The 13,085-nt window shown below is 33.7% G+C and overlaps 2 protein-coding genes across 2 annotated transcripts; one reads left to right on the plus strand and one right to left on the minus strand.

Moving 5' to 3' along the window:
* The first annotated feature begins 1,845 nt into the window (after window positions 1-1,845).
* Window positions 1,846-3,104, plus strand: LOC106776836 (peroxidase 5-like). The gene is made up of 2 exons (XM_014664302.2): window positions 1,846-2,171; window positions 2,254-3,104. The coding sequence occupies exons 1-2, from the start codon at window positions 1,947-1,949 to the stop codon at window positions 3,019-3,021; spliced, it is 993 nt and encodes a 330-aa protein (XP_014519788.1). The 5' UTR covers window positions 1,846-1,946; the 3' UTR covers window positions 3,022-3,104.
* A 4,913-nt stretch (window positions 3,105-8,017) lies between these two features.
* LOC106777750 (protein OBERON 3) lies at window positions 8,018-12,170 on the minus strand. The gene is made up of 2 exons (XM_014665486.2): window positions 9,923-12,170; window positions 8,018-8,889 (listed from the first exon to the last, which is right to left on the minus strand). The coding sequence occupies exons 1-2, from the start codon at window positions 11,844-11,846 to the stop codon at window positions 8,315-8,317; spliced, it is 2,499 nt and encodes an 832-aa protein (XP_014520972.1). The 5' UTR covers window positions 11,847-12,170; the 3' UTR covers window positions 8,018-8,314.
* Between the last annotated feature and the right edge of the window lie 915 nt (window positions 12,171-13,085).

Here is a 13,085-nt window from a genome sequence, read left to right on the forward strand (position 1 = left end):
CTAACCATAACTAACTATTTACCTTGATCTTGCATGATTTTTGGGATTTGAAGGACATTCTGTTTAGTTTTTTTTATGTTGAACTATAAAATTGAAAAAAGAAAAAAAAGGAAAGAATATTGAATTCAAGTCCAAAGGAAACAAATATATACTAAAAGAAAAGAAAAAGAGAAAGTAACCATCTAAGAGTAAAAAAGGGAAAAAATTGTAGAGTTCAACACAATTATTATGTTGCACTATTGTTTATAATTGTTAATCTATTGAATTATATTCTGTCTTTTTTTTTAAGAGTCTCTAAATTGCCTCACTTAGCTCTTTTTGGTAGTTCTTTATTTTATATTTTTATTGTTTCATGTCTTTTAAAATTCCTTAAAGTTTTGTCTAGAGTTTTATATTTTCTTTGACCTCTTAAATGAAGATTTAGATCTCACAATGTTTTTCACATTGTTTTGTCACTCTTTTGTTTAAGCTACTAGAGTTCTTTGCCAAGTGCTAAAGAGATAATTTGAGTACAAAAGGACAAGAGAGTACTTAAAAAAAAAAAAACAATATACAAGTGTGATATGTGTGAGTGAAATTTGAGTGGAGAAATACAAGAGAGTATTTAAAAAAAAGAGTCTACAAGTGTGATATATGAGTGGAATTTGAGTGAAACACTTAAAAGAGTGGTGATATCCTATATATATATATATATATATATATATATATATATATATATGTTATTGTTATTACTAACATTTTCTTGTAGGACATGACTTCTTCCCAAAATAGTGATTCTTCACCATCGAAGATTGCGGCAATTATGGTTGCACTCAACTTACAAATGACTCAAACGTAAAAGCACACAAAACTACCGTCTGAAAGGCTCCAAAAGTCTAACGAAGATGTAAGTGTAAGATTGGAGGGTGTGAAGAGAAGAAGAAGGAGACATGATGATTCAGATCTTTATTTTCATAATGATGAAAATGAACATTTTTTTAGATCAAGGAGGGACATATAGATGTGCCTATGGAAACAATGTTTATAGGTTAAGAAATTAGTCACTCATGAGGATCATTCAATTTCTATCAATGGTTATCAAATATCAGCTCCAAAAAGAAAATGAGATTCAACCGTTTGGGGAAGAAGGATGCATGCAGAGAAGTGGTACCAGATTTAAAAATCTCATCTTAAATACTACCGTCAAAACTAAACGGTCCACTCTAGTGCTCACACCTATCTTTCACTTTTTGAATTTTAGATTTCCTCACGTTGATACTTGACTTCCACTCACTCTAGAATTTAATGGTTCTTACAATACAATAATCATGTATAAGGTTTATCATAGATATAACCTTACTTAAGTTATTAATCATCAATTTTTATTATTATACAATTATAGTATATTAGTTGTTTATAATTGTATTTCTTTTAGTTACTAATAAAAAAAAGTTTTTTTTTTATTAAAAATAAAATAACGACAATAATAAGGTGATGTGTTAATGTTATTTAAAATGTGACAAATGTGATTCTTTTAAGGAGATATTTGTGTATTTAATTTATCCACTGGACTCCTCTTGAACCCGTCTACGCCCAGAGCGGCCTGTAGACAACAAAAACAAGTTTGAAGAATTGACTATAAAAATGTGAAAAGTTCTCATCAAATTGAAGTAATTAAATGCCACATGCAGATGCAGATAGATGCAGCAGACACAAAACCAAGAAAAAAATTCTCAGTGGACTTCTGCAAGTGGTAAATAAATATGTTATCATAATTTTCATATAATCAAACAATAAACAAAAACTGAAGCTGAAGAAGAAAAGAGAAGAGTTCAACCGCAGACACACTTTGATGACCATATCTTTCAAAACAACCTATAAATACTCTTTCATTTTAGCTTCTCCTTAACCTTACTTTCATTCATACAATATTCTGCTAATTAAGCTTCCTACCACCTTTTGCAACAATGGATATTATCACTCTCCGCTTCCTTCCAATCATTTCAACTTTGGTTCTCATTCTAGTTTCTGTTTCTTCATTGGCCTCAGCGTCTCTCAAAGTGGCTTTCTACGCCTCCACATGTCCATCTGCGGAGGAAATAGTCAGAAGTACTGTAAACAAAGCCATTTCAGAAAACTCAGGCATAGCAGCTGGTCTCATAAGGATGCATTTCCATGACTGCTTTGTCAGGGTAAAATCAATCACTCAATTCTCAACTATATAATCATATTAAAGAACACCCTCATGAATTTCATTTATGCATATTTCTTCAGGGCTGCGATGGTTCCGTGTTGCTAGCATCTACCCCAGGTAACCCAGCAGAAAGAGACCATTTTGCCAACAACCCAAGTTTGCGTGGGTTCGAAGTGATTGAGGACGCCAAGGCACAGTTGGAGGCTGCATGTCCTAAAACGGTGTCGTGCGCAGACATATTGGCCTTGGCAGCAAGAGACAGTGCTCTTAAAGTGGGTGGCATAAACTACGACGTTCCAACAGGACGCAGAGACGGTCGTGTCTCTGTGGCCGATGAAGCGGGAGAGAATCTGCCTGCACCAACCCTGAGCGCCGATGAGCTTGTGAGTAGGTTTTCACGAAAGGGTTTGTCTGCAGATGAAATGGTGACACTTTCAGGAGCCCATTCCATTGGTTTGTCGCATTGTTCTTCCTTCTCTAAGCGGTTGTACTCTTTCAATGAGACCTTGCCGCAAGACCCATCAATGGAGTCTTCCTACGCTGAAACCTTGAAAACAAAGTGTCCTGCGCCACCTTCCATCTCAGACCCAACTGTGTCATTTGATCCTTCCACTCCCATTCGTTTGGACACCAAATACTACGATGGATTGATCAACCACCGAGGCTTGCTCACATCGGATCAGACGCTGTTCACCTCTCAATCCACCAGGGAATTGGTTCTTAGCAATGCCAACCATCCTGCCAATTGGTCTCAGAACTTTGCCAAGGCAATGGTTCAAATGGGTTCCATTGATGTCCTCACTGCTTCCAACGGTGAGATCAGGAACCATTGCACCTTTGTTAATTAATTCACCAACTCCCTCACTTTCATTCCTTCTTGTTCAATTCTCTTTATACATATTTTATTTTGATATTCTTGTTTATTCTTTCTTTCTTTTAATTTTGTAAGAGTTCTCTCCATAAATTCAATTGTAATGTTATTTGTTATCAACATTTTTTCTTTAAGTATCTTCCCAACAACCATTTCACATCACCAATCACAGATTGACATGAAAATGATGTTCAAATATTGTCAAAAAAAATATTGTCTAAGTATCATTATCTTTTATTTTAAGTTTTCATTTGTTGGAACAAATTGTGGTATTCTCGTTGGGTTCCGGAAAATGATATTTTAACACCATTGTTTTTACACTATTTTGACACTGCACACGTGTCAAGATATGGTTCGACAATTTCAAATTAAAAAAAAAAACTTTGGTTTTTCTCTTCCAAATATGCCCTTGCTTCAATTTTTTTAATTTGAAATCGTCTAACCACATCTTGACACGTGTGTAGTGTCAAAATGATGTCAAAAAATGGTGTTAAAATATCATTTTCCTTGGGTTCCCATGGTGGATAAGTGTATGGCAGACTTGTACCTAGATATTTTAACAACACTTTTTAACAACTTTTTGACCACAAGATACATATCATAATTTTCTTGGTTTGTATGAATTTACCTTTAAAAAAATATTTAAAACTGATCAATCACAAACGATTACGTATGTGTTGTAAAAAAATTATTTTTCTCATTAAAAATTGTCAAAAAAAATTATTTTGAGGTAAGGGAAGCTAGACCTTATCTTAGTTGTGTTTGTAGTGTAAATTTAGTAATTATATAAATTATAGACATTTTAGTAAAAATTGGTATGTTTGGATAAATTTGACGTATGTTAAATTAATGTTTTGATGATATGGTGTTATTGTGATTGAAATGACGATATGATTGATGTTGCATGATGTTTTAATTGTGTGTGATGAGGATATTTTATTTTTTGAAACAGAATGCAAATGATTGTGAGAGTATTGATCAAATTACTTAGATTTTAAGCTTAAAAGGAGGGTTTTGGGGTAATGAAATTAAAAAATAGGTATGAAAATGTTATGAGATCTGTTTTGGTACTATCATGAGGTAATTTAGAACTTGTTAGGAGTGTTAGATGGTTAAGAAAACTATATGTGATGAAAAAGGTAGTATATAGGGGTGATTTTCAAGTGTTTTTGGTATGAAAAAAGGATGTTGAGTAGTGAAATATTGAGGTAAGTGGTTTGCACTATTTTGGAAAGTTAGAGGCTTGTTATCACACCTATTAGGACGTGTCTAGGTGCTAAAACCAGTAAAATCTGTTATTAAATGGTAAATGACTTCATAGGTTGAGTTTTTGTCCAATTTAGAGGGTTTAAGGGTTGGAAATGGAGAGAAGAATAGTCGGGACAAATCCAAGGTATTGGAGAGTGCTAGCAAGTGTATTTAGACTTGTTTATGCAGGTTGTAAAGTGGTATGAAGGTTTAAAAGTGTAGAATTGAAATTGGGTAGCTTGTAGGAGTGAATTTAGGTTTTAAAGGGTCAAGTTAAGTTACAACAGTGTTTTTAGAGTTTCTTCAAGGTTTGAAGGGTCCTAGAGGCCTTTGGAAGTTGGGGGTAAAGTGTTAAAAGTGAGAAAATTTAATTTTTAGCTTATTGATAACGCTGAGCACCCATTTTCTAGTGGTTAGGATACTGAGCGCCAGCCCCTGAGCGCAACTAGGCACTACTACACCAGTTTTGGGGGGTTTTCAGGGTTCTGAATGTCCATGTTGGACGTTCTTTAGGTCGTTTTGGGGGGGGTGGACCCTTCCAGAGCTATTGGTGAGGGTTTCAAAACTGTTTCCTTGCCTGAGTATGAGTTTAAAGGGGTTTTGTGTTGTTTAGTGGTTCTTCTTGGACTGTTCTTGTGTACTAATGTATATGGAATGGTTTCAAGTGTTTTCTAATGATTTGTTTGGTTGTTTAATGTCTTTTAATATATGATTAAAGATGATACATGTTGGTATTCAATGTGAAAGTAAAGTGACATATTTACATGGTTTCAAAGGTGCTTAAAGTTGTGAAAATGAGTTTCAAGGTGGAATTCTTGGTGTAGTTCCAAGTATTTGTAGTCTGAATGCAGAGAGTTCAGTCTTGGGTATCTTGACACTCTAATGGTCAGTCATTCTCACATAGAGAAGACTGACACATGTGGTGAGAGTAATAGGATGTCTTAGTCTTGGATGCTTTCAGTATGATCCAAGGTGTGGAACAAACTAACCTTGTGAGTGTGGTAAGGTGAAACTCATTGGCAATGGCTTTGCAAAGCAATAGAAGTCACCACAAGTGCACAACCCACCATAGTTCGACATTCATTCTAAGTTCGGACAATCCATTCATATTAGTGGCATGCATAAAGTGTTTAATGATGGTATATTGATATGTTCGTTGTATGAAAAGTGTTTGGATGAGTTTATATGTATCTATCTTTAATTGTGAAATAGCTTACCCTTTTATTTGTGCTTGTGTTTGTATGTTATTGTGTTCTCTTTTTTGCTATGATCGATCATCCTATGAGTGTGAGCAGAAGGAGATGAGGTTCTCTTGGAGCAGGTACTTGATGAAGGAGATGTTGTTATTTAGTTTCCTTAGCTTAAGTTTGTAAATAGTTTTGATTAACCCAATTGTATATAAAGTTTAAATTTTATTTGTTTTTGGATGAGTATAAATTTTACTTCATATTTCTGTTAGCGATTGATCTGTATTAATTATTAAAACTTTGATGACTATTATATAGATAGTTACATGCTACAATTTTGGATGTTACATAAAGTAGTTTTTCTATACCAGTTAAACCTTGAACCAGTATAAAAACTGGCATAGTGACAAAAGTGTAATATTAGAAGAGACTTTCTATATCATTAATCACTATAACTGGTATAACATGTTTAATATTCATCTCCATCTTCCTTTCATGCTTCAATTTTGCTCTTCTTTATGTTTCTCTACATTACTTCTTCTCGTTCGTTTTTTCCTAATACTCATCTCAACCTTCATAATTTATCGATATATATATATATATATATTTTCAACCTTCATAATTTATCGATATATATATATATATATATATATATATATATATATATATATATATATATATATATATATATATATATATATATATAATTTTTAGTTTTATAATTATTATTTTTTTTCAAATACACTTTTTTTCTCTCTTACCATGAAATTGATTTGCATTTCAAATATACTTTCTTTTATTGATTCACATATCAAATATACTTTTCCTCTTATTACAATATTTGTGCGTATAGGTTCAAATGATATACGTTAATTAAATATTTTTTATACCTCACATTTTTTACTCATTTTTAATATCTTTATTTATTTTTTTCACATGAGAATGTTTAACCTTTAATTTAAGTATTCAATGACAGAAACTCTCAATTAATTTTCATCTTAATTATACATTTGTTTCTTGTATGAAATTTCATCCAATGATCTGCCAAATTGTTTTCAAGACACACATTTAACCATTTTCTACTTTTTTTTAATATTTCTATTTGTTGCTTATTTTTATCATGTAGAATGTTGTTTTGATATTTTTTTTATAATTATGTTTATTTTTTAACTCATTATCATAAGTGTAATTTTATCATTGAAATTGTATAAAAGAAATTCATTTACTCTAATATAATAATTTTATGTCATTGTCATTATTTTAGGTTTCATGAAATTTTATTTGGTATTTTAATTTGAAATGTATACAATTTAATTCTTTTTTAAATATTTGATATTGAAGAAATGAGAATGCCTTATTTGATATTGAATATTTAATAATATTATATAACACTAATTTATACTATATAACTAGGTGCAAACTTCATCTTTTAAATCAGTTTTGTGGGATTAAATTAGGCTATACATCTCTGCTACAAACTTCATCTTATAATCAGTTTTGTATGATTAAATTAGACTATATATCTCGGTGTGAGTGGTGTTGGAAGTCCCACATTTCCTTAAAAATAAGACCGATTTATAATATATAAATCACTACAAATCTTACCTTACAAGTTGTTTTTAACTGTAATGTAATTAATTTAAATTTTATTTCTTATGTGACTATATTATTTTTTTTATAATATGACTTTTTATTTGCTTAAAATAAATAAGAAATATTTAATCTTAGTTTTTTTTTTCTTTTAACTCTTTAATATAGTTTTACTTGTAATACATCCTTGGTGTCTTTAAAGAGATCTAATTTGAGATGAAAAAGTTGTCTATAATTAAAAGTCTTCTTTTCATTTTCATCCTTGTGTGGGCTGGCCCACAGGCCTCCACAGAAGTCAATTTAGAAAGTTCATTTATTGTTTTTTATATGCATAACAAAACTACATAATTTGATCCTTTTGAACCAAATTGTAATGATTACAAAGCCAAAGCGTGATGTGAAATCGATTGGGTGGTAAGATTATAGTGTTGACTTCTCCAATTAGCAAAGAGAAATTGGGAGTGACTTAGCCACAACAAATGCTAAGTATTAGATTAAAGTCAATTTATCCAACTGTGAAATAAAATATTGAAGGATAAAACATGCCCTCATCCATCTATGGTGTACCAAAAAGTCCTACAATAATTATTGTCTAGGAACATTATTGTCCTTCTCTGTATGCTACGTGTTCTACACTCAATCTTATCAATTAGTGTTTTCTATCTCATTGGTTACCAACTATTTTAGATTTTCTTTTTCTCCCTTTTCTTAGAGTCATAATAGTTTCTTGTGGTTTCTGTGATTAGTAAACCACCAAAAAACATAAAAGAAAGACAGCCTCAAAAATACAAAAACATATTTTAAAACATAACAGAAAAACAAGATAAAAACAAAACAACAAAGAATGTCTAAATTCGAAATATTAGTTATTGAAAGAAATAGCAATTTTAAAAGCAAACCACAGTAGTTGGTAAAGAAATAAAGGAAAAATCAAATATAGATCAGAGAGAAAAGGAAAATCTGTATGCAACTATTATTGTCTAGTAAAGAAAAATAGTCACTAGTTCTTTGTTTAACATTATAAACAAGAACTGCAAGCTCTAACGAAGAACATGGCTAAATTCAGGTTTAAGCCCCTCAATGAAGCATACAAAACTTGATTCTTCAATTTATCAATAGAAAGTTATCTATTGTGAAGAAGAAACAGCAGAAAACAAATTGGTACTGGATAAATAAGCTGCACACATTTTACTGGGTGTTCCAGAGAGAAAAATACTAAACAAGAACAAGAACAAAGTACATGAATTAGACCCATTGCTGCTTTGTTGCTTCCATTCTCTTCAACAAACCATGAATCTCATCTTGCATTCTGCTTTTCATGTTGAAGTAATCATAGTGTGAATTTTGCAACACGTTGAGTTCCTCTAATTTCTTCTTCCTCCTTTCCTCTGCCTCATGCAGGCAAAGTTTGCCAAGCCTTTCTGCATACTCCTCTTCCATCTGTGCAGCCTTTGTCTTGATCATCTTCTGGAATCCCTCAGCCTCTCTCCTTGCCTCATCTGCCTTGCTCTGGAACATTCCGGCTTCGGCCTCTTTTATCCGTATGATGCTCTCCAAGCTTTCAAGCCCTCCTCCTTTCCTTAGTAAAGCCTCAAGGTGCAGATCAGACTCCTTTTTCTGCTCACTCAAGAGGGAGGTTTTCAGCTCTTTCTGTTGAAGATCATTTGACCTTGTGAAGCTCATGTCATAAGGGTATTTTGGAATTAAAGAAGTAGATTGTGAAAGAGATGATGTTGTGTCTACTGTAAGGTTAGACTTAGATTTTGGCAAATCCTTTGTGGATGTACCAGAAGCTGGAAAATCTGACGTGCCATCAGTGTCTGTTTATCAGAAAAAAAAATTTCAGAGTTAGGTATCAAATATCATCAGTATAATTATAGTCAAATCAAGCAGGCATTTGTTATTAAAAGCTGAAAAAGTATTCACAATTGTGGAAGGTGAGGCTTTTAGTTTGACGGAAAAACACAGACTCAAATGCACGTTGAAATATGAATTATAAGATTTAGCTACTTCATCCTTAAAGGGAAGTACAAGCATACAACATTCCAACCAACTCAAGCATTTTTTTGCTTGATTAAGTGGCCAGTGCCTAATAATGATAAAAAAGTTTCATCAACCAAATCTGCAAACTCATGTAATAAGAACTGAGTGGTCAATTTAACATAATTCATCATTCACCAAAACCAATCACCAGAAGACTAGAAATAATTATTATGTAACAGTAGACACCTTAGGTGATGAAAGAACATTCCTTGTTTCTATTTCTGCAACCTATGACAAACAATTGAGTCAACACGAAATGCCCTATTGAGCAGGACCAAATATTTTAGAAAGTACAAAGTCATTCCTAAATCTTCCACTCTCGGATGCCATTCCAAAATCTTTAATCAGTTGGTTACACATCAAATGCTGCAGCTTGATCACTAATCTTTTATAGTACTTGACATGGCCTAAGCCTGATTTGATGCTACTGAACATATGGTAGAATCTGAATCTGAATTCTGAAGTAGTTATTTTTATACAGAACATGATGTGGCTATAAAAGTATGAGAAATGGAAAGATAAATCATTTTAAAGGTTAAATGTCTGGTTCTGGCCTCACTGTTAAATGTCTGTCATAATTACTATTAAAAAGAAAATCTTTATATATCAGAGCATAATGCTTTTCTCTACCACATCAAATATTTGAATAAAATCAATTTGATTTATTAATCCGTGGAGAATATCATGATATTCATACTTCATGATTCCCATTTAAATGCAGCAGGTGTTTAAATAGCACAATTGTTTTCATAAAACACACAAAGAGATAAATTGAAAATGAAAAGTAAAGACCAAAGCTCATAGACTTACAGCTGAAAAACTGTATGATAAAGTTGCAGGCATCCGAAGGAGAAACCAGTTTAGCTTGAAGTTTTGACAGCATATCATCCATCTTAAAATGCAATTCCTTCCCTTTGCGATCTTCGCTTCCCTGGAAAATCCTCCTCACACAGTCAAGCTCCTTCATCAATGTTTCTAGGCCCCAATCCTTGGCACAATACACAAAGACCTCTTTGACAAAGCCATACATTTCTGAAGTATGTCCACAGCCAATACAATGAAACTGCATCTCAGAGGTCCCAGAAGGACCCTTCAAGATAGGCCCAGGTTTGATTAGATTCTTCTGAATGGCACAGGTAGCATGACACCAGTGTGAGCAAACATCACAGCCAACCCAACTACAAGTATTACTTGCACAATCAAAGCTCATACAAACAGGACACATGCAAGAACTGCAAAACCCCTTATTTCCTGAGCACATCTTGCAGTCACAGTCTTCAACGGGCAGCAAGCTCTTGCAGTTCACATTTCTACATCTCATATACAAGAAAACCTCCACCATCTCCAAGATTTGGAACTTACCAGACAAGAAACTCGCAAGCCCCATCTTGATAGCAGTCAAAATCTCTAGCTGCACTTTATGACACTTGGAAAGAGTCTCTCTGGTGAGGTCAGATCTTCGGCCAAGCCGATTCTGGAGGTTCATCAATTCCCCTTTCTTCTCTGGTGTATCAATGAGACCTTTCAAGTGTTCCTTAATTGAAGTTATGACTTCATCAGTGAACTCCTGAAATTGCAAAGCCATGGTTGGGATAGACTCAGACACAATTTCTCTTAGAATTCTCTCTGATCTAGGAAACTTCATCATTTTCCCACCATCCACACCTTCCAAGCCTCTCAGATTCTCAGAATTCTTTCCCCTGGAGCCCTCAGACTGAGCTTCAAACCTCACTCTTGCAGGCAATTCTGAAGGGAAAAAAGATTGGTTATCCGAGCTAGTAGCCTTATAGTGACTGTTCCCTTGCATAAAGGAATAATTGGCCAAAGCAACCCCATCTCCTATTGGCTTGAACCTGCTATGAACTGACCCATTAGTGCCCTCCCCACAATGCCAAATTTGATCATCTTTGCTGTGGGAATACTCAAAATTGTCGGTTGAATTTCGGGTGATTGAGCAACTTGGGTTGTGTGAGAAAGGGTGAGAGTAAGATTGAGACATAGAAGCTGCAGTGTAATCATTTGAACATGAATTGATGGTAGTTGTGGGCCTTGTGGATGGCATACCAGGCTTTGGCTTAACAAGTTGGTCACCATTTTGCAAAGCGTTTGAAGCTGTGAGAGAGAGCGACACATCAGGCAAAGCAAGAGAGAGACTGAGAGTCTCAAGCTTCTGCTTCTTGCTGCCACCACTCCTCTCCCTCTCACACTCTTCATCAATGGATCTCTTCGAAGAATTCTCCCTTGACTCACTCAAACTCAAGAAATCCCTCTCCACCCATTTCTCATCCTGATCTTGCTTTTGGTTCCCCACAGCCACCTTCCTCCGGAGACAATCCTGGTCGAAGTATTGTCGCGCACTAAATGCTGTCACCTCTTCCAGAGACGATTTAAACCTTAACTCGTCTTGATCTTGATCTGAATTCCCATAAACCACAACTTCTTTGCCCTTCACCGAGCTTCTGCCGTCAACCTCTCTCTCGACAAGACTCAATTTTCTGTTGTCACAGAGGTAGCTGAGGGTCAACTCTTGCGACCCGGAAGAGACAAATTTTGAGGGTGGTGACTGAAACTCATCAACACCAACCTTCTTCTTCTCCGGGTAACTTTGCTTTTTCTCTTGTGGGCGTTCCTTGCCCTGAGAAAAATCACGATGCTGATGCTGCTGCACCTTGCTCCTTGAGTTCTCTCCCTCGGTGTCCACGCCATTGGGAACAAGATCTTTGCCTCCAATCATGGCAGAAGGAACGCCAAACAGGAAAACAAAAGACAAAGAAAAGGCAAAGACCCAAATAGAAAGAGAGAGAAGACAAAGAGCAAAACCAAAACTGTGTTCGAGACACAAACAGGGATAGTTCCGAAAAAACAACCGAGAATCGAGGGTGCTTTGTTTTTTTTTTTTTTTTTTTCTGAATCTCGGTTTTGATTCCTCAATCAAAACGAGACAGATAACTCAGCTCTGCAACGCGTGCAGTTTCAGTTTTGAAATGATTAGGAATTTCAAAGACTGCTTTAAATTTTCTGAGCAAGTTGATATATTTTTTGGAATACAGATCAGAAAAATTGTGAATACAGACCAAAATGAGAAATGGTCAGCTTCAATTGCAGAAGCTAATTTACATTTTTAGCCCTTTGAGGAGGATGAAAATGGAATTGCAAGTTACCATGGTGGTCCTGCTTTTGACCATCACTTTACTCTTTTGCTAATACCACCTTCACCAAGATGTTTAGACAAATCCACAAAAATTTTAAAGAAAAATATTTTTTCCCTAAATAAAAATTAACTAATTTTGTAAAAGAAAATCATGTCAATTTTTAAAATTTACATAAATTAATTATAGCTTGTTATAAAAACATGATATATATTTATAAAATTATTTATGATTTTTATTTTAAAATATTATTTACATATATATATTATCTTAAAAAAATATATTTATGAACTAACAATCAAGTAAGAAATTATTAAAGTGTAGATATCAAAAAACAAAAAGAAAAAATAATAAAGGGAAACTTTTTATAAACTAAAATAGTTTATTGACAAATGAAACTAAAATAAGTTAGATTAATTATATAAAAAAAGTTGTATATATGGTATTTTTATAGGCAGACTAATTTATTTTCGGTTGAATGTCATTTTTTATTTCAAAAAAGAAAAAGTTTGGCTTAATATGTAGATATCCATGCTATGGTCTTTTTTGCAACTTTGCACTGTGTTCATCATTTTCTTGTTCCCTTTCCTTTTCACACCTTTTGTTGAAGACTTTGGACCAAGTTTTAACGTTCGAATTCCCTCTCCAAAGTGACTCGGTCTTTGAGAGTGTTTTTTGATTCGGTCTTTGAGAATGATTTTTTGAGCTGAAAGTCGGTGAAAATGTTCTTCTATCCTCCAATCAAAATGGATTATAATCAAAAGCAGTTTCTTTATGCATAGCTTAAATTTACATGTAATTCTATAAGGATAAACTATTTTTTT

The sequence above is a fragment of the Vigna radiata genome, chromosome 11 (assembly GCF_000741045.1).
Source record: "Vigna radiata var. radiata cultivar VC1973A chromosome 11, Vradiata_ver6, whole genome shotgun sequence".
In the NCBI taxonomy this organism is placed as follows: domain Eukaryota; kingdom Viridiplantae; phylum Streptophyta; class Magnoliopsida; order Fabales; family Fabaceae; genus Vigna; species Vigna radiata.

Excerpts from the sequence above, each read along its gene's own strand:
- LOC106776836 (XM_014664302.2), top strand. The coding sequence starts at position 1,947 with ATGGATATTATCACTCTCCGCTTCCTTCCAATCATTTCAACTTTGGTT. Across the intron at positions 2,172-2,253 it reads TCCATGACTGCTTTGTCAGG|GGCTGCGATGGTTCCGTGTT; the intron begins GTAAAATCAATC and ends ATATTTCTTCAG.
- LOC106777750 (XM_014665486.2), bottom strand. The coding sequence starts at position 11,846 with ATGATTGGAGGCAAAGATCTTGTTCCCAATGGCGTGGACACCGAGGGA. Across the intron at positions 8,890-9,922 it reads TATCATACAGTTTTTCAGCT|ACACTGATGGCACGTCAGAT; the intron begins GTAAGTCTATGA and ends TCTGATAAACAG.